The 22,638-nt window shown below is 37.2% G+C and overlaps 1 protein-coding gene across 3 annotated transcripts in view; it reads right to left on the bottom strand.

The window, feature by feature from the left end:
- Positions 1–22,638, bottom strand: part of ARHGAP15 (Rho GTPase activating protein 15) — a 336,537-nt gene that overhangs the window by 129,319 nt on the left and 184,580 nt on the right. For all 3 annotated transcript variants that reach the window (XM_035897895.1, XM_035897896.1, XM_009642493.2), the window contains exons 9-10: positions 12,179–12,301; positions 2,967–3,065 (exon numbers count right to left, since the gene is read on the bottom strand). In XM_035897895.1, coding sequence (XP_035753788.1) covers positions 2,967–3,065; positions 12,179–12,301 — 222 coding nt within the window. The remainder of the gene's footprint in view (positions 1–2,966; positions 3,066–12,178; positions 12,302–22,638) is intronic.

Here is a 22,638-nt window from a genome sequence, read left to right as displayed (position 1 = left end):
GATGGTATTGACTTCAGTGGCATAGGTCTGTATAACTAAACACTTGTGACAAGAAGCCCATCAAAAACTACAAATTAATAAATAATACAGGAAGAATGAAGGAAAAAAACTGAGCTTGCTTAAAGAAAAAAAAAAAAAGAATTAATGTGGCAATTGCCTTACAAGTTTACAAGAGCGGGCACTTTATTATTGACTCTCTTTATTAAACTCCACTACCATCTCTGCAAGATGACTGAGTAAATGTAGAAAGACCTTCTGCCTCCCGGTCCTATTTCAATAACTACGAATAGCAAAAGAGGTTGGAAAAATGGAATTCACTCCCGAACAAGCGAACCCTTGTCAAATAGGTAAGTACGCATTACGATGTTGAGACTTTTTTGACTACACCTTATAAAGCACATCTGTCCTGAAATGGTGATTAAGCAAACAGTGACCTAGGGGCTAAATAACCAAAATCTGATCTAAGTTGCAGCAAGATAATTTCAGAATAATTCCTTTAATTTCAATGTATACATTTATTTTAAAATAGTGTAACTAAATAGGAAATCTTGCCAACAGTTAATGATATCCTCTACATTTTTAATCTGTGGGAGAATATCACTACAGTTGGCTATTGTACGTAACCTTCTCTACACAGGAAAATGGACTAATTAATAGGGTTTATTCTGCTCACTGCTAGACTTTCTTTCTGTACACAGAAATAATGTTTAAAAAAAATCGAAAATAGAAAATCAATAGGTAAATAACAATTAAATCCATGAGCTGGTAAATAAGAGCACAACCGTTCAGCAAAGTATGAATATTTTGAAAGTAACATTTAGGGTTAGTCTCCTAAGGTCTTTTTTCCTAATAATCCTTTCTCTTAAACGAAGCACGCAAGTAACATTTTTGGTACAGTTACAGTATGTAGATGATATATTTTCTAAATAGGAAAAAAAGCTTTTCTACAACAGCCAATATGCCAGCTGTACTGAGTATCTAGGCCATCTTACTAAGACTATGAAAGTAAACATACAGTTTTCATTAAATGTGCTTTTCCCATAATTGGTACATAAGTATTTCCCATGACTCTGCAGTTGAGTATCTTGGCTGGAGGCATATCTGGCCATTAAGAGGAGGGCTTCAGATCTGTTGAGTCTCAGCCATGCCGGGAGACTTGGCACCTCCACATACTGCTTCCTAATACCAACCCCAGTATAAAATGTCATCAGAAGCTTGCATAAACATTGGACTTAGCTTCACATAAATTACTGCTGTCCTGAGATAGTTTATGCCAGAACTTAGTAAAAACAACACTTTGAGTAAATAGAATGTGAGTAAATGCAAGCATCTTAATCCAAGAAAATGATAATAGAAAAAAACCCTGCATATCACATATAAACTCATAAATAGAGTGATAAAATGAAATTTTTATCTCACGCCATATGATTAGCTTTTATTTACATGTTAGACTAACTAAAATGGGTAGACTTCGCTAAGTCACAGCAAGTTTGAAGGAAACACAAGAACAATAATGCAATACTTGGGAGGATGAACTCCTTTGAAGAAACTGATATTTTCATTTTCTTCCGTGCACATTTCTCTGATAATCGCACAGACAATAAACATCTCATTAGGTTTCTTAGATTTTTCTATTACAGTTCAGCAGTGCAGAGACCTCTGGCCTCACTTCTCCTGGAGGAGTGGTCAGATACCACAAAACGTCTATGAAATATCTAGTGCATCTTTTGGAGAACCTGTGCTAAGATCGTAACCGAACAGTCAATTAGACAGGTTGTGCATGGCGTGGCATTTTTATAATCTAATCTCTGCCTTTCCTTTTCATGTTCTGAATTTCTCCTCGCAATTCCTCCTCTATTAATAGTCACTTCACACATTTCTCCCCTTTCTTTGTCTCTTTCTTTAGCCAGCCTTCAGCCTTCCTCCAAAAAAACCAATGCTACTATCTCCCCCTACCGAACGATCTCCTGTTTGTTAGTCCCTGACTTCCTGCCAATCATTCTGGGAATAATAAATATCCCAGTGCTCTCTTTGCTTTATAATTAAAGCATGAATTTCCCAGAGTTTGAAACTCCAGGGTAGTTTTATTGCACCTTTCACTATAAAACCAGGTAACAATGATGGAATTAAAATAGCTTTTTTCCTTTGTGGTTAACGGCCTAAGTATCTTTTTATTTTTCATTGGTTCTCTTGTTCTGAGACTCCAGTATATGGCAGTGACAATGGGTTCACCCAGCCTTATTCTGAAAATAAATTTTCTATCTTTTGCAAGATATATGTTTCCCCAGATCCCTGGAACAAGTTGTAAACTTGTAACAGATGGTGATGAAGCCTCACATTTTTATACAATACATTTTAAGATTCTGCATCTACCGTATGTACCTTCCAAAGAAAATGACCTTCAATGAGAGAAGATACACTCTGAAGAAAGGAAGGCAGGCAACGGTGTTAAGCACATCTTTTTATACCAAGAAAATCCTTCTTATTAAATTAAAACTTTTAATGAGGATGAACACTCATTCCAATATTCTTACAACATTATGGCTTTTTAAAATAACTGTAAAAATTAGACACCTGTATGTATTAAAAAAAAATGGTCACACTAGAATAACATTTATTTTAGTTGAATACAGTTCAGGACTTAGGAAAAAGTATTGACATTATGCTCACCAGAGACTTCAAAATGAAAGTACTGACATTTTATTGATATTTAGCATTTGCTTACCCAGAGAAAGCCTAAACCAACAACATGTCAAACACAACATAAGGAATAATCGGCATGGAGGGGTTCTATTAGTATGTTATCAAATAAAGAAAATGAAGATACAGAATGTGATATAGTTCTGTTCATAACTATATTATAAATTGCACTGCCTGCCTACCCGGGCAATTCAAGCAGAGTTGCAAGGTTAAAGTTTTGATTACTAAGAGAGAGAAAAAATAGTGTTAAAAATTAAGATACTCACCTCTTTTTTCAACAGCTTTTATACAAAGTCTTACAAACTGGGGGACTGTAGATTTCTCGTGCTCACAAACCAAGTGCAAATGGGAGCCAAAAATTTGATCTACATTTGGAAAAAAGAGGAAAATACATTGAGGCATATTATTAGTAGGGATATTTTTCTCTCTTCTGAGCCTGCATGTTAATTAAAAACTCAGCTATTGAAGATGGATAGACAAAGTTGGAAACAAATCCTTTTTGAGTCCTAGTGGTCATTACCTTCTGTCAGAAAACCAAATCTCTTAATATCTGCTGCCCATAGCATTTGGATACTTCCCGCTGGGTTCAAGTTTCAACTGCCATTTACACCTTGACCTTAAATTTTCTAGAGCTTGGAGGTCTCTGGAGTTTGCTTGGACTTGCCATAAAAAAGTGAAGGCAATCCTAGAGATACAGCTCCTATCTTCTTAAATCCAAAATCCTTCATGATATTTATTGATGGTCCAACCTTGAAACTCATATTGTCGGATAGCCTGTCTCATCCACACATACCGAATGTCGCTCCTGTTGTAAAGCACCATAAGGGTGCAAGGGCTTCATTACTTTGCATCACTAGGACTTAGTAGCAATTCATCTCATCTTTACAGGAGGTTTTTTGTCATCAAATTACTTGTTATAAAATAGAAGGTACTTTTGATGAGGACTGCATATCTTACACCAGTTTTAACTGGTGATTTGTGTTGTTTCTTTGATGAATAAGCATTTAACTAGATAACGCTACTTTTTGGGCTTTATGATTTCAAAGTTTTGAACAACTTTGAATGTTGATCCTAAAACATATTTGTATAAGTAGGTTAAACCCTTCAGATTACTAATTAGCTTCGTCCACCTCATTTCCACTCTATATGTTTGAGAAATTATGAAAAGACCAATAAATAATGGGGATGATGTCAGCTAGAATCAAAATGAATCAAACAGATGAGAGAAACTATTCAATAGGAGCCAGTTAAATGCTCAAACAATAGGAGTGTACTATCATCATTTATCCAGAGAGACAGTCTCCATAGAGCATTTCAACAGAGTACTACATTTTGGAAGATGGCATAGAGGTTTGAACATTTTTTTATAGATAGCTACTGGGTGCTAGCACAAGCCTGGGCTCCGCACAGCAAACCCAACAAGGACGCTCATTCGCACAACAGCAGGACCTCCTGTTGTCCTCTACAGCTCCCATAGCATGGGACATTTCACCCATAGCTGGTCCCACCATCTTCCACCATAGTCAGTTTAAGTGCTTCTTCCTCCAAGCAGCACAACTTTTTGTCACTAGCAGGCCATTTGTTTATTTTCTGCTTTGCAAGGAGCTTCCCTTTCCTACCGTTATCACCACTATTTCTTACTCAGCTTAGATTTCAAGAGCAGCTCGATTGCCTTTTCTTTCCTAATACCCCGGAGTAGGGAACAATCAGGGAAACAAGGGTGCATGGGATAGTTTGGACTTCTTGTTATGTATCAGGGAAGTTTATTCCAGCACTTCCCAATGTATGTGATCTGCATTCTGGTAGAGTACATCAAAGCCTGCATTTAAGTTAGTCAGAGTTTCGGCTGCAGAAGGGATGGAGGACTGGGTTCACAGAACTACACTGAAGAAGGTTGTGTGCATGTGTGGCGTTAAGCATTAGCGAACAGTCTGTTACATGTTTTGGGGTTATGTTTCTGACAAAGCACAGTCTGGTTACATTTTCTTCATAAAACATTTATAGCTGCCTTCAGTGGTAATTATATATACAGAGATTTATGATTAAAATGTACCAGCACTTCCTCTTTTGACATCTTAATTGTTTTTTAAAATTTTAGCAAAGACCTGTCAAATTCTTTGCATAATATGGAATGGTCTCCAATGTAAATTATGTCAAAAAGAAGTAAAAATGTATCTTATTTGGTGGACAAAGACACTTGTAAACAGTTTCAGAAGCAAAACAGGCAAAGAACTACACTGTGTTTAGCTGGCAATACATGAAGAACTGAAAAAAAATTAATGCACGGGTGTTCAGCAGCTTCTCTTCTCTATTATAACCACTTTATAACCAGCTTCCAGGATTATTTTGCAGTTACTCTTTCAATCCCTAGTATGAATGAAGAATACTCGGTATTCCTGGAAGGAAAAAGCTGGAAACTGTTCTGCAATTCTCACCTAGTCCATTACTTCTTTTTCTGGGTGCAGATTCTGTATCTTCAGCAAAATATTTAACCTAACGTTATAGACCTTTCAGTATGTGGATATAGTTGCATTCTGAATCCTGCAGTTAAGCTTTCCAAGACCTCTTCTTTAGAAAATAGGCACTCAGGATTCTTGTCTTGAATGGAAGGGGCGGCAAAATCAGCATTAATAGTTGCTGGGCGTCAGAAGAGACTATGGTAAAACAACAACACACAACTGCTTTGGATTCTTTTTTTCTTTCCTCTTCTATAAATTCATGAGTATTTGTAAGCACATGATCTAATGAGTCATCCAAATCCTCTGAATTCTAGGTACTCCTGAACCACAAACTGTGACTCTCTCTAGTCAATTGATTTTTTCCTGGATGTGTTTCTGTACATAAACATGGGAATGGCAGGAGCTACATTGCCATATTTGCACTCTTAGAGGTCACAAGGCGAGCTGAGGAAAACCCAGTTAGGATTTGTTTGTGCAGTATTTTGAAAACAAGGAATTACAGGAATGGCAAATTGCTAACTTTTGTAAAGCAGATTTATGTGCAACTAAGATTAAAACATTATTTGATTTTTTTATAGGTGTGTATATATATTTTAAAACTAGTTTAAGGGGAAACTATGCAGGAGATTTTCTCAAAAAAATAAGAATTGCTCCCAAAGGGATAAAAGAAGCAAAAAAGCCTTTGTTTGATTTATTTGTGATAAGGCCCTTCAAAACTTTATTTTTTATGGCTTCTTTATTTTTTTTTGGCTTGAAAAAAAAAAAAAAGAAAGATGTACACAACACTCCTAACCTCCTGTTATGACAGTTTATGTTTCCTATCCAGCTTATTTAACTCAAATGCCTGGGAAATAGACACAATTACCACCTTATGGAATGCTACTTAACTTTAAATGCTCCCCTCTGAATAGAAATCCACTTTGTCTTCTCAGAGTTATTCCTGTTTCTCAGGAATTATTTCCTCTATAGGCTCCTGAAATGCTCTTGTTTCATCATGTAAAAATTTAAACTAACAATTGTTCAGAAATATCTTTTATTGGAACAAAGGCAATTCCCATACAGTGGATTCTGTTCACAAGATCGTGTACAAAGGAGCTGCATACTATGCCCATATACAGCTTTAATCATTCACTCTTTCAGCTGTTATCAATTTAAAACCAATGAAACTCCCACACTGAGTCCATTTGAGCAGTCAATTTTAATATCTTGGGGCATCTGTAGTTATTCTGAATTGGCTGCAAAAGCAGAACTAACAAGTTAAGCTCTAACCATAAGTCTACATCAGGCTGGTAAACCATACATCAAACACAGACAGTTAGTCAATACTGTAGTATGAAAAACCAACAAGCATTTTTAAGAAGAGCAATATATTCATAATATGTTTGGTGGTATGGTTTACATTACACATCCCTGATATCTGCGCATTAAACTTTCTATTTAAGATGGTGGGGTGTGTGACAGCTTTGCACATGGATATAAAATGAGACACCAGAAGAGGAGGGAATGGACATTCACAAGTTGTATAAAATAAAATGATGATTACAGCTGCAATGAATTGCTCGTTCTGCTGAGCTTCAAGTTCTCCCCGAGCCTGACAGAGCTACTTTTTTTTTTGAGTAGCTCTCGCAGGCTGCAGCAAAGCCACTAACTCTGAGCTGCAGAAATCTCGTCTATGGGAGACAATACTTCTGGAAAAGAAACAATTAAAACAAAATCACTAAAGCCACATCCTCACTGAGAATGTCATTGTTTAACTGTTGTTGGTGTGCATGGGTGAGATGCGGCCACGCCTGGAAGGAACTCATACTTCAGTGTTTTTTATTAAAAAAGCAGGGAAGGGCATGGCTAGTATTCCCATTTCTCGGGGAGAAGCTCAAATTCTGACACAAGAGGAGAAGTTATAATGGTCTAACGCCCAAGTTTTTAGAAACATGAATTATATCTATGTAATTTGCTGCCTTCCAGGAGCAGAGTTAACTCTACTACATCTGGCTTTGAACTGCTGGACTACTGGAGCTTTGTATCAACATCTAAGGTGTTTGTTTTCTTTGTGTCTGTTTGAACGTTGGGAGGGAAAACGGGGGAAGAGAATGAAAAGGCAAAATAAATGAGGAATGTACAGAGAGAGAGACAGAACAGTAGGCGCCATAGCAGTGAATTTTTTGGAGGGCGAAGGGATGAGGTTGGAAAGGGCCATGTTCTGAAAGGTGACTTCTTCTAGCAGCTCAATCTGTAGAGTCAGACATAGTAAGTCAGACATTAAAATGATGCTGATCCCAGACTGGGCTCCAAATAATGTCACGATGCTTTTACAATAAGTGGGCCAGGTCCTCAGCTGACTGAAGTCAGTGAGGTTGTCAATGGAGCTCCCCTGATTTATGCTAGCTGGGAATCTTGCCAGTCCTTTTAACTTGGAGATTTACTATATATCGTTGATCTGTGGTGGCCATCAATTTAAAAAAAAAAAATTACATTTGTGAACAGTTACTATTAAGTGGCATATGAGCTACCAGATTTGTTTCACATTCTCAGAAAAAGGAAAAATAGGCAGTAGTGCAGACACCGGTCTCTTAAGAAATGAAGGTGTTTTACTGGGGATAAGCGTTCATTTAAATTTAAAGAGAGTGAGCCTGTTGTGCTCCTCAAAACAAGTCTCCAAAACTGAGATATTTTAAAATTATCTTAATTATTTCTGACCATCATGGGAAAGGAAAAAATCACTTTGCAGTGTTTGGCCATCCACAGGGTTTGGGAACCATACTTCCAAATGTCCATGCAGTGGTCAAAGAAAGAAAGAAAGAAATACCCTTGTGGCCCACTGTCCCTGCAAGTCAGAGGAAACATTTCCTAACTTTTCCTAAGTTATTATGGGCACCACATCACTTGCTAAATTCCTGCATAACCCAGAAGAATTACAGAACGCAGCAAAGGTAGGTCTCAACCTACTCTTTTGGACTTCTCATGAGCGTTACATTCATTACATTGCACTACTCCAAGGTCCATTGATAGATATGAGACAATAAAGACGTTTTCCCTTGTCTGGAAATAAAATGGCTGGTGATCTCTGTGCTGCTATCTGCACAACCACCAACATATGCTGAGCCCTGTTCTATAGGCTATCAAGCCAAATCACAGCTAGTTCCTTTCACTAGCAATTGAGGGGCTTTTATTTTCATCTTGAAAGAGTTGTAACCATTCCAATTTTTTACGCTGTTTTGGTTTTTTGCCTGGCCTTAACTTACAAAATAAATTCAAGGAAGTTCCTTAGGTGTCTAGCTTTTGGGAAAAAAAAATCCACCCACAAAAAAACTAGATTAATTTCTTGCCAGCTGCATAGCTGCATTTTCCTCTTTTCCCACAGTGTCATTTAAGTTAAGTTGTTACTCATGCTTTTTTATCATTTACTGAAAGTGTGTTTTGTGATAGTCTATTACTAACACAGCCATCATAGCTTTAAAAATCACAGTTTCACAGAAGCTTTTTTTTTTTTTTTGTGGATTAGAAAGGCTCAAAAATCAGGAAGTTAGCAGGCCAATATCAAGCCGAAGGTTGGCCATTCGTTTTGGGTAATATTAAATCATGACAAAACTCAAACATAAGGATCAAGGTTCAATTATAGACTATAAAGTAGTTTTAAAAGAGAAGATTTATATATTATTTTTCTAGCATATTAGTGCAGATTCTGTAAATTCTGAGAATATTTCAATCCCGAGGAACTGAGGACCCCTGCCCTAGCATATAAATTTGAACACAGTTATTCTCCAAATTACACTGTTAAAATGGCAGACATGGAGCATGGCTCTTACTTACTACATCTGGGTTTGTGTGCATGTGTGGATATATATGAACCTGAGTGTGCGTATAGACACATACACATTATGCAAAAAGACTGTATTACACATCATCTCAAAAATGGTTCAAAATGTTTCTAGACCAAAGATATTTTGTGTAAGCATGAGTGAGATGGAACGAGGAGGACTGACGATCTTCATTAGAGCTCTCGCTGGAGCGTGAAAAGCCCCAGTCACCAGCCCATCACAATGAATGGAGCCAATAAGCTGTTCCCATTCTGGCTTCTTTTACGCAGAGGACTAGAAAGCAAATGGGACAGCGATGACAAAAATAACTTTTTGTCACGTAAAGCGTCGACGCGTCTTCATTTTCAGATCAACATGCGACTAACATTTACACGGTGGTGCTACATTCCCTTGTCTGATCGTTATCCTCCTACTTATTCTCGTTTGTTAACTACCTACTTTATTTACTACATGGATATTTGCTACATCCTACATAAACAAAGTTTTGTTAAGAGTTAAATGACAATCACATAATTTCTAGATTTTCTGATAACAGTGTTGGCAGAACAAAGTACCCCAGGAGATCAAACTGCTATTTCATTTTGAAGCCTGTATTCCCAAATTTGGTTAATGTGGAGAAATGTGTCGAGTCTTCTGGCCAAGTGTGTACACATCAGTGACTAACAGAGCTCAGAACTGTGTTTAAGTGAACTTACCACCTTAAAATGTATTTACTCATGACTATAATTTACGTGTTAAATTTATTGGAGTTTTGGTTCCAATGTGACATACAATGTAAAAAATCAATATAGATTTGAGAGCTTTATAGTGCCCCTGGCAAATATGAATAGCACTTGATGAAAAGTGAAGGTTTTCACAGCACCTACGGTGCCACTGCATTGGAGTAATTAACACCACACGCTTCACAGATATTTATATCAATTCTTCACCAGCACACAGAACAGCTCTTTGTCAGAAATTCGGTACCGAGATGTCCTGCAAGGCTTTAGACACACTTTTATTATGAGCCCTTATTTTAAGGGATTTACAATTCTGACAGAAGTATTTCCCTGTGGGATAAAAGTTAGTATGCATGTTCTCAGAGCTGGAGGAATTTTTTCTTGTAAAAATTGGTTAACATTTTTTCCCTTAAGAAACGAGCAAATAAATAGTTTTCAGAGGTTTCTGCAACCATTAAAGTCACCTTAGAAAAATAAATAGATGCATCTTATAATACAAAATTTGGCAAGCTTTTCCTTTTTAATCTGGATGGTTGCATTTTGTGATTTAAAAATATTCTAATGTGAGCCTAAAAATTAACATTTAAAAGTGGTCTCTGTATAAGCACTGCAACTGCATTTTCATAACATTTTAACAGATTAAGGGATAAACTCTGGTGAAGACAATGAAGGAACCTTATCAAATGAGCATTTCACATAGACTTACCGTAGATTGGAATTAAGCCGTGCTAACGAATCCTGCCTCATTTGCATGGCCAAAACCTAATCCTAATGAAACTTCATGGTAGATAACTAACATGTTTTCTTCACGGTAACATTAGTTTGGTAATAAAACTGTGCCGGGTACCGATTCTGAATTACTGTGCCACAAATCATGCAACTTTGCTCTCCATGAAAGGGTATCCCAGGTAGAACCAAGCTATGTTTATGAATCAAGAGCTTAATGCAACTGTAGCCAAAACCAAATGCATCTGGCTTTCCTAGAGAGATATATTAGAGGATGGATTTGAGTTATGCTAATGAATCTGGATTTGTTAGCAGGGATCACATCTGATCCCTATGTAACACCGCAGGAGATTCATCAGCCACACTTTATTAAACTAAAAAAAACCCCCCTTAAATCCAGAAATTAAAAGACTATAAATTACTCCTCTATTACTGTAATACTGAAACAAACCAATATGATGCATTCAAATCCCACCCTCAACCCACAGAGTACTTCAGAGGCAAAACCCTCCAATGCCTTGAATTCAGATACTATGAATGTGTAAGGAGACATCCTGAAAGTTTGGTGTGTGAGTGGAGTGCGCACACCTCACACATATATTTAGGCATAAATGACATTTTTTTTAAAGTTTCTGTGGCAGTTAGAAGCAGAAGCCCATTACTAAGGCACATGATGATTTCATATAATGAAGACTTCCCTACAGTAATCAACGTTGCACCAAACATCTCTTCACATTTCTAAAACATAAGAACGTAATTCATAAAATCTTCTCCTTCTCTTCAGACGTGGGCCCAGCTGGTGTTTAACTCCTGTGGCTGCTTTAGCTTTTGCTGGCTAGGGTCAATCTCTTGGCTCAGGACAGACAAGTTTAATACACACTAGCAACACCCCTTGCCATTTTTGACACACCACTGGAAAACTCACACTCCAGAGATTGACAGGGGCTTGCTGGCAAAATGCCTCTTTCTAGTCAATTTGCATGTGCAGTTGTGGGTTTCACACATAATAATTTGGGAGTGTGTAAATTTTTAAAGCATTATTCCAGACAATATTTGAAAACATGGCTTTGCTTGATTATTAATGGTCAGGATGCTACTGCCTTCAAGTTAACTACCAGATTCTTAGCAAAATGCTTACTCCTTGGACAAACTGACAAACACGTTTTATCAAAGAAACAATTCTTTAAGGATATGTGAAAGTGATGGCTGACCAACTTAGCAATAAATTGGAGTAGGAAAAAAATCACAGATTCAAAGCAATTATTATTCGCTGGCATGTATTTTAAATTGTTAAAAATGTTTTTTTTTGGTGAGTTAGAAAAATAATGAGAGAAGACTGCAGAAAGTATTCCAGCCTACCCTAGAAAACAAATTAGTCAGCACAGCATCTGAAGTTCCTATTTCATATTCTAAAATATAAAACTATACCAACATTCTTTTCTTAAAAAGAAATGGATTTGTGCAGCGTGTTGATTTGCAATGTGCATGGCGAGTGCCTGTGTTAAATGGAGGGGCTTCTACCACATGCACACTAAAGCAGAAAAATTGAAGTACTCGTCAGATAACACAAACATAGATGTAACCATACATTGATTTTTTCTTTACAGTTCAGCAGTGTAAGTTTTATGAGATACAGCAACAAAACCATATCCAAGAAGTATTTGTCCAATGCACTTATTCGTTTAACCAAGAATGAAAAATTCATTTGTGAATTTTTACTTTTTACTCCAAAAAAGGTATATAAGACCGAACACACCTTTAATAAGTCCCTTCTCTTGCAAGGTTTTCAAGGAGGGTCTTCGGGAGATGAACTTCTTTAGTCTGCTTTTAACTCGGTTTCTGTCATTCGTGTCAGAGGCACTGTAGTTCAGTCTGAAAACTAAAGGAAATCAAAAGAAAAAGCTTCAGTGCAATGATATTTTTAAATTAATAGTAGTTTGCTCAAACATCCTTAGAAAATAATAGCCATAGCCATCCTAGCAAAATCATGCGGTAGGTCAGCAGCGTAGCTGGTTGGATACTACAAAATATCTGATTGATACTTTTGTGAATAAACACGATGAGTTCACTCTGCTGGTTATTCACCGAGTTATATTATTTATTGCCCATAAGTATTTGGATGGCGCCCAGTTTACTCATGAAATGTTCACGAATCCCACAAGTTTCACATGGATGATTTTTCAACTAAAATTCTGGACTCAAAGTGTGCTATGCACTATTAGCTATGTACTACTTGTTATGAGAAAGGATGGATGGTTACACCACTAGTGAAGGACTGAATTCTCTTGCCAAGATGGATTAAGCGTTATATATATATTTAATGCAGTTATAGAAAACATGGCTATATGCCATGAAATGTGTGCAAGATGCATTAATTTATGGAAAGAAAAGTATTCCCGTCCTAATGATTATATTTTATTATATTTAGGCATTTACCAAACTAAGAAACATTTTGAGCTCAATTTATTCCTGCTCTGTGTCAAAAAGACATAGAACCCAGCTGCAGAAAATCCCCTGGAGGAAGTTTAAAAGGCATAAATTTAACTTTTTCTCTGCTGAGATGCTAACAGGGCACCATCATAGCTATCAAAATAGGCAGGATTAGGAGGAAGGAGAAACTCAGCACTCAAGGCTGGATGCTACAGAAGCAGCAATGATGCCATGGGAAGACCTTCTCCAAACGTTTCCCTGAATATGCAGATTTTTAAAGTTTTCTGACAAATTACCTGAGTCTCACCACCCTTGAATAACCCTTATCCTGTGTCCGGGGCTCTCTCACCCTGCCCATTTTCCCAAATGCAGAGCAGAAAAATGGGACAGCCAGAGCTGTACAGCCTTCCCTGGCAAGGACCTCCAGCTGAGAGAGGGGTGGCTTCTGATTTTAAGGAAAGAATAACTTTCCATCTTCTCTGGAAAATAAATAAATAAATCGATCCACCAAAAGACTGTTCTCCACGAGCTGAACTTGCAGGAGTTGGTCCATTGTCCCACTGACAGAATTTCTAAATAGTGCCCTGGATAGTTTAGCTGCAGTTCCAGAGATGCTCCCTAAGCTCCCCATCCAGACTGAAACTCCGCTGTAACGCAATGATCTTCATATAGGGAAACCAAAGGGAGAGAGAGAGCAAAAAGAAAATTATCATCAATATTACTGGTCTGTTTTGTAGCAAGAAGTTTTGCATAAGTTATAAACAGCACCAGAACATTTAAAGGTGCAAAATTATAAAACAATGGCAAGCTAAAATAACTGGTTAAGCAACAGTAACAACCCTGGAATACTGTGGTTTACATTACAAATCTGATTTTAACAGCCAAACTTATAAAATGGTTTACGCTTTGCTGTTGTCAAGGGAGAAAAACTTGCCAAATTGTTCATTTTAAGTAAATAGAACATAGCCAATTAAGGAAAGCAATATTTAAACACATGCCTACAATGATCAGAGCATAGTTTGCTTCTGATTTCACTACCGATTTTAACAGAGGAGTGCTCCATTTTCCCACAGCACTAAAATGACCCCACACATACTTCCACAAACTAGTAATCACACAGGACAAATAAAAGGACACTTTACTGGAAAATACACAGCTTGGTATAATAATCCATCACTTATGAAAAATAGAATTCACATTTTTTTTAATGGTAGCATTCTTGGAGTGATGTATCATAGAATATAAAGATTAGCATTCAATTGATGGTTGGTGCTTTTTTAACATTATAGTGGAGGACTTTTTGTTCAAAATTGAGCAATCCTTGGCAGGGACAAGCTAAAATTCCAAGTCACTTGGCTGTGCTATAAAAAGAACAACAAATGGATGTTTCTAATTCTGCATCTTAATGGTACTTTGAAACAGTGAAGTGAATTGTATTTAGTTTGGGGACTCTCTTGTTGCTTGGGGTCATTCTGTCCATAGCGATGCATATTTAGGTTTGCTTTTCCTGCCTTATAGTGAAGCTTCCCCAGTGCAAATGGTGCAGGAGTGAAAACATCTCTGAAGTCACTTAAGATGCCTGCCACATTTCCCATTTTGTGGGACTCTGAAGCATCTTGTGCCCACTTGAACTACATGCTTAGCTCTAAGTATACACTAGATTTCTTAAGAGATTTTCACTGAAGTGAATGTGGTCATCCTGTGAATGTTAGGATAGGGGATCTATGACTTGACAGCGGGGTAAAGAACCCTCTGTTTAGAAAGATGTGTTAATCCAGCTGGAAGTCTTATACCTGAAACAGCAACTATGCTGTGAAAACTACATCTACAGGTAGGAATAATTATTGTCATGGATGCTTTTGCATGTTCTATGTTGAACTCTACAACACATAGCTAAAAACAACAGCAAAGGTAATTTTGATGAATTTCTTTTTTTATTCTATTAAACATGTGTGAGTCACCAGAGGGAAACTCCAAGCCTCCCAGAAATTCAAGGGTTTAGGTAGTATGTTCCAAACCCAAGCTTAGCCAGAAATATTCTTGCTGGGATCTCATTTAGAAATATTCCTTCTCTTGCCAAACCATGCTTCTCGCGATATCCCCACATTAAAATGACTTCTCTATTATATTTGGAAATATAAAGAGGACCAAATGTTACTTCCAAGAGAAAAAAAAAAAAAGTAATAATAAAACTCAAAAACCACAATAAATATTTTTTGGAGTACCTTCCTTTTTAAATTTCAGGTTCTGGATTTGGCCAGAAGAATCCTTCATGAAAGAGAGCTGGCAAACATCAAACAACATAAAAAAGTGGAAAACAGTTCCATACAGAAGCAAAATAGGACACTTAAGGATCTAAGTATAAAAGAATAGGAAATAAAATCTACTGCTTGTTCTACTCTATATTCCCTGGCATAAACAGCATAGGTGTGTCATTTGATTCATTCTATTGAATAAACTCATATCTTCAATTTCTGGAGATACTTACACTGACATATCCACACAGATGCTTCGAAACCAACACAGCACAGAAGGGTAATTCCCCTCCCTTTGCACAGACTCGTCAGTTAAGGATTTCTTATATTGCACTAACAGCTTCTGAGACAGAAAAAGGAAACACGCTTGTTCTTGTTGGGCTAGGGCCTTTTACAGTACACATACAGGGGAACCCAACAGAGGTCAATATTATGCTAAATTTCTTCTGCTAGCTCAAGTGGCTGCGAGGACACTTCCATCCAACAGCAAAGATAGAACCTGAATACTGGCTGATTTTCACATTTGGCTGGAAATAAAGTTGGACCTTCAGAGCTAGAAAAGCATTTCTGATGACTTTGGTTGCTTTATTAGGTGTCTATTTATTCCATAGGTGAGAAAGGTATTAGTGGCAAGATCTTTTCCTCAGATAATTTGCTCTAGAATTAAGCTATTTTAAAGCACAACAGGGAACATTAGGGAAGTGTAACACAGATTGAGTACAAAAAGAAAATAGTACAAACACACCATTAGGCATAAAAAAAAGGAACACATCTTTGGCCCTTAACGTTGGATAACCCTGTAATAACATCAGCTGAATTAGGAAGGATAACTACAGACAAAATTCTCTGCAAATAACTGCACCAAGAAAAAAACGATCTGTCTTTTTTGGGGCCTATATAAATCTTCTAAATACTTATTCAATGCCACAACTCTAGCCTTAATGTTCCTAAAAATGTATAAAAAAACAGGACTATCATGCAAAACCACAAAATAAAGTCTGTACAAGAACTGTTACACAAGAAGACAGGTGGAAGGAAAGAATTAATGTGTTACCTCTGAATCACACAGTTCTGCAGAAATAGTACCATTGGAGTCAATGGATGTTTTGAGACGGACAGATGAGGAATCGCTTGCTATAATTTAATGCACTAAATTGTATATATGGTGCAATGAGAACAAACATTATAATTCAAGAAGGAAAAAGCAGTGGCTAACATATTGGCAAGATAAAGTTACAAAAGCCTTTCTCCAGGGTTTTGGCATGGCCACAACTAAAAGAACCAGGCAAGGCTCAAACCTTTTCAGAGCGAGGGTCAAAATTTTTACGTCATTAGTTCCTGTGAATTTAGTCATGTACCTAGACAATATATTTCTAGCAGACTCTTTTTCCTGGGTGTGATGTACTGGGCAGAGCCTGAATGATTCAAAAAGTAAAATGTTTTAATATGTTCTAAACAGCTCCATATTTTATTGGCAAGATTTTGTAACTCCATATAACGTGATCTCACATTCCTTCCAATGACTTTTATTTCACTCTTCATTTACGAAACATTTATACATAATCCCAAAGGTTCACCTATGATTAATTCCTGCCAGGTACAGTATATCTGAACACTTCTAACGTGTTGAAAGCACTGGTTTTTGAAGAACTATCCATTAATGACTTTCAGAACAGTGACAATGGATATTGACAGTGCTTGTCAGGCTAAAGCGCTATTGATTGTCTCACATCATGTGTATAGCAAAACCAATTTCTTCCAAGTACCTCTTCCTAACTGAAATACATTATTACGGTGCCTCTCTGTTTATTATAACACCCAAAATTATTGCATGTAATTCATTTGGATGGAAAGGGCTCATACTGAATGAAGAGCAGCAGTGGGAGTGGATAAGGCATTAAGAGATTCCCAAAGCTTTACATTATTGCCTTCTCTTCCATTAGTTTTATTCTGCAGGAAGAAGCCCCACAACTAGTCTGGGCTGTGTGAATTTTTTTTTTTAATAACCTTGAAGACTTCAAAATTTCAGGAAGTTCTTAGAAATTGAGATGACTTGTAGTATAATGCTAACACCCATATACTGAGATTTAATAATGCTTTTCCCAAGTAATACTAAAAGTGACAAGCTTGACCATTCGAAATATAGAATACACTGATCAAAATCCTAGTTACAACTTTCTTAAAATACATATGAACAGATCTATGGACTTAACTGTGATCTCTGACGTCTTTAATAACTTTCTTAGGTGCTTTACAGACTCACATCCAGAGTCCTCAGCAGCATCTTGCAAGACTGAATCAAAGCTGAGATGACAAAATGGGAGATAGGAGTAGGTCTCTATGACTTTGGATAACAAAAGTGCCAGTCTAACAGCAGAACTATCACATATGTGTGAAAATATTAATTTAAAGGAATTAATTAGTTAATTAATTAATTTCAAATAACGGGAAAGCTTAATTGCTATGTGTCTCATTCTTCTGAAGAAGTAGATCTTAACATGCAGAGGCGTATGACTGTGCCTACATTCCAGGAGACACTGTAATTTAAGAATATATGACTCATGACTTTAAATTTTATTGGATTTCACTTGAACTCAGAACTCAACATTAGTGCAGATTTTTTTGGCCTGCAGTGGAAGTGTAACTGCTGCTTGTCCTTTAAGGAAGGAGAAGCATGCATTATCGCCTGTATAAATAAGAGGTCAGTTTTTCAACCAGCACCAAAGTTTTGAGAGTGGCAAACCCAAGTCCCTGCCTCCTTCCTTTCCTTTGTAATGCTCTGAGATTAAGTCAATAAAGTCTGCTCACGATGGATAAAGAATTCACATCTCCTACTTTATTGAGCTAAACACTTTTGTCAGTCATCCTATTTTACCCCTTAGTGAAATTCCTGGGCAGGTCTCACGAGTTATCCCCACACTGTAATTACGATATCTTATTTGCAAAAGAGTAAAACGAGAGACGGAAACATGGTCTGCTTAAAGGCATTACGCAAATGATTGGTGGGGAAAACACAGGAATTGGGCATGACCCCTAATCCCTACGTTTATGATAAGCTTTAAAATTGCAGGTTGTATGACTACAGAGCATAGACCCAAGAACTGCAGCATCAGGTAACAAAAGAGGTATCGCTGGCCAGGAGACGCTGGGAAGATTTTGTTTATATGGGCGCCAAAGGACCTGAAGTCATTCAGGTTTATGGTCTTAAAACAGATATTTGCCACAGCAAGTATATCTGCATTTACGAATGTTTATGCAGCAAGCTTAGAAATAAACAATAGGAAAAAGAAAACAGTGATTATATAGCACGAATAATTTTTCTGTAATATGACAGCCTAACAACTTAAGTGCTCAGTAGTGTCATTACACTTTGTGAAATTTGTGTGCATTAGCAGTAAAAATTCAATAAAATGACTATATAATTCATATTTTGCCTCATGCTGTGACTCATATAAACTTTTTAAAAAATTTTGTTCCCCACTAATAATAAATGGAATTAAATGAATAGTGTGTTAAATATCACTACATGCTTGCATTGTGAAACAAACTGGCACTCCCCACACAGCTTTGCTTAGTGGTATTTGTACCATAAATATTTAGAAAATCAAAGCAATATTTCTGAGTATGTATTGAATTTATAAAGGAAGACCATGCCAAACTTACCTGATACCTTTGTTTAATAAAATAAATGGGTTTTTTTAGAAAAGGAAAATGCAATAAACCAAATCTTGGACTTCAGCCGCGTACTTGATATGATGCCAAATGGAAAATTATTAGTTAAACTAGAGAAGATGGAGAGAATTAAAATAATAACTGTGAAGTGACTAAATAAGGTATTAAAATGAGCTTTGTTGAAAGGAGAACTACTGTATTGAAGAAAAGTTACCAGTGCAAGTCCTTAAATATTCTTGGAACTGATCTTTGTGTTTTCATTAATGACTTCAAGAGAAAAAGTAGGAGCATTCAAAAATTACTTGGTGACTCAAGACTGGGAAACGGCATCAGTTCAGACAAGAATCAGGGTAGCAGACAAAACGTTAGTGACTTTGAGACTGGAAGCTGAAGAAACCAGATTAGACCTAATACTGCCCAACGCATGGTCAGAGAAGGATTAATACAAAATATTGCTCTCTTATGAGTGTGTAAGCTTAGACACTCGTGTGTCTGAGATGGGAATTCATGCCAGGAAAGGTGCAGGCAGTGGCCGTGAGAAGTACGGGCTGCTGAGCTTTTGCAAGCAGACGGGGAGCTTGGCATATTTTGCCAGCTATAAAATGGCTGAGAAAGGCTGTAATTGTTCTCTACGAATTTGCTGGTGGGGGTGGGAAAAGGAGCAGGAGACGAGAAGAGGACAGCAGGGAGGGAGAAGAGCTGTTTAAACTGAAGAACAATGTTGGCACAAGAATAAATGAGTATAAACTGGCCATAATACGAAGTTCTAAAACACCCTTTCAAAGAAGTCGTGGTGGCAAATAAAACTAAAAGAATTTAAGATGAAGCTTAATAATTTATGAAAGGGGACGCAGAACACGGTACCTTGTGACAGGAGGGACTGGACTAGATCACCCAGAACACGCCAAGCCTTTCTTCCCACAATTTTTTTGGTATTGTCACAATATTAGAAATGCTATTATACACACTTAACTTGAATATAAAAACCACAATGCCAGAAATCAATGAGTTCATTTTATTCATACAGTATGACCAGTTTAGGTTCATCTAATGTAAAACATGTGGGACTTGGATGAAATCTGCTGCAGTACAAAAAGTCAGACTATTCAGGCTCTAGGAAGAGTACAATGTGTTTGGGAAGGGGAAACTGGTCGCTCTGAGTCCACGTCAGAGATTAGGACTCTTGACACAGTCTCTTTGCAAAAAGCTGCAGTCTTTTACCCCCCTTGCACTGAGGAGGGCAGTTTTGTATGAGCACAGATCACTGAGGACTCATCTGATCTCGAGCCTTCTTCGGCAGCCCCTTTCTATACATCTGCAGGTAAAGAGTGACCTAACTACAGATGAATATGAGCAAAAGTCAGGAGTGTGATGGAGATGCTTTTCGCATTTGGTGTGCTTCTCTCCTTTAGAGAGGGTTGCTAAAATTCCCAGAAAAATACTCAATAACTTGGATGGTCTAACACACAGAAGTTGAAGAGTGGCCCTGCCCCTCACTGCTTGGGTGATTCAGGGCTGCCCTGCTCCAGTGTTTCCAGCCATACAGTCTCATCCCACTCATATAAAATACAATAGATATAGAGGACAAAAAAAGGCAATATTTGAATTAATTGGTTGTCAGATGACATATATGATATAAAAAGAAAACACACATGCAATTAAAGGTTGAGGAAGACAGAGCAAGGAACTGAAGACTATTTCCAGATCGAGTTGAACAAGTAATTTACAAGTAATGCATTCAGGGTGTTTTAGAATATGGAGTTCTGTCTGTTTTCTTCTGTTGTGGAATATATGTCAATAACTTCCAAGTCTTTAAGCTTACCTCCTGACTTAATGAGTCTAAAAAAAAACCCCTTTTCAACCTTTTGCAAATAATATGAATAGTCATCATTTACATTAAATTGCTCAGACAAAGGGATAAGAAAATTATATGGTTCCTTTTTCTACCAGGAGCACCAGATAGACTGTTATGCCAAAAGAAAACCCTTCTGAGTGGCGGAGTACTGCTGGCCATGTGTGCACTTTTAACTTCAAAACCTACATACAATTCTGCCTTATGCTTTGGAAAACAAACTAATTATCTGTAAAGAACACGGGAGAATTGGCATAGCTGTATTTATATCACCCTTGTTAAGAGTCATACAAATGATTCATATATTTAAAATTAGACATGCACTTGGATACCTTGTTGAATCTTTTATTCAGATCCAATCTTATGGGACCTTTCCAGAAAGAATACACCAAAGATTTTTCTTTTTTTTAAGACTCTCATGAATTATATTTTGCACTTTTAAATTTAAAAAAGTAAATTATTCTAAAATTTATTTATTTTCACTGCACTCAGCCTCCAATTATATTCATAACCTTATATTTTTTGACCCATGATGAACTTCTAATGCTTCTCATACAAAAAAAAAAGGATAGAACAAATTCATAGGGCATAAGGTATGAAAACCAACATGTTAAAATTGCTTATTTCAATGAAAAACAGTTATGACATTCATCTGTATATTTCTTGTCTCAAACCACAAGTTCCTGTATATTTTTCTCATTTAATACAGTAAGTTCAGTACTTTCCAATGAACGTAGATGTGATATTTTATGAAGAAAGGCACACCCATTATCTTTAAAGTAATCAAAAAATATCAGTCAAAGATCTGAAATCCATTTGCAGTACTCTGTTTATATGTCGACTCTACTTTATCAAATTATCCCTACCTCAATGAAATCATTAGGGTAAGTATAACTGAATAAAAGATCACCCGTGAGCTCATTTTTAAAAAGAATAAGTCGACGGATTTAAGAATACTTTTTACTTCTTACCTTAAGTGAAATTTCTGGTAACAATCTCCAATACCTGTAGTCACATAAATGTTAACCTTAGAAAAAGGGACCTTAACTGCCACCAACGTCATTTTACGTTTCTATACAAATGATTTCTATTTGTTAAAACACAGTTGTTTTTCAAACTTTTTGGCAATTACAGCTCTTTTTTTACAAGTTAGGGGGAGAGCAGCACTGTGAGGACACAGGAAAGACTTCAATTAAAGGTGCTTTAGGATCTGCATAAAATAAACATTAAAACATGAAGCAGATCAAATGGAGGCTATAGCTTCGGTGTGAGCTTACCCTACAGAGGCTGTCAGTGGGAGAAGGTGCCTTGTGAGATATGCTGTGGGTCAACACCTTTTTTGGGCTAAGACAGAGTAATTACAGGAGGAAAAGGAAAGCCCAGAATGAAGCTGCTGGTATGTTTTGCCACATATTAAGTTATAATACTTTATGTTCTAAATTTGACTGCTTACATGAAAGCCCTGATTCCAATGTGTTACTTAAGTAAGGTGTGGGGTTTTTTAGCATTGACTTAATCAGAACTCGGTCTTCTAATGAAGATCAGTTCATACAGTTCAGTTGTGTAACAGCAGATAGAAACTATACGTTGCCCTCTCTCTCCCTGATGCTACCAAGCACAGTTTTGGCCAAGGGGCAAGGCGGTCTAGGAACATCTCTTCTGGCTTTCTGCAGTACCTACCCACTCTCCCTACCATCTGATGGTGGCTCCTTCTCATCACAGAGGCAGCATGAGGGCAAGATCTGGGTCGGTACAGTTAAGACATGAGGCTCGATGTCCGGATGGAGACCGGTGACGAGTGGTGTCCCTCAGGGGTCCGTACTGGGACCGGTGCTGTTTAATGTTTTCATCAATGACTTAGACAGCGAGATCAAGTGCACCCTCAGCAAGTTTGCAGATGACACCAAGCTGAGTGGTGCGGTTGACACACCAGAAGGACGGGATGTCATCCAGAGAGACCTGGACAGGCTAGAGAGGTGGGCCTGTGGGAACTTCATGAGGTTCAAC

Source organism: Egretta garzetta, unplaced genomic scaffold (genome assembly GCF_000687185.1).
Source record: "Egretta garzetta isolate BGI_Z169 unplaced genomic scaffold, ASM68718v1 scaffold197, whole genome shotgun sequence".
Lineage (NCBI taxonomy): Eukaryota > Metazoa > Chordata > Aves > Pelecaniformes > Ardeidae > Egretta > Egretta garzetta.
The sequence above is the reverse complement of the archived record's forward strand: the minus strand, read 5'-3'. Positions and strand labels throughout refer to the sequence as shown.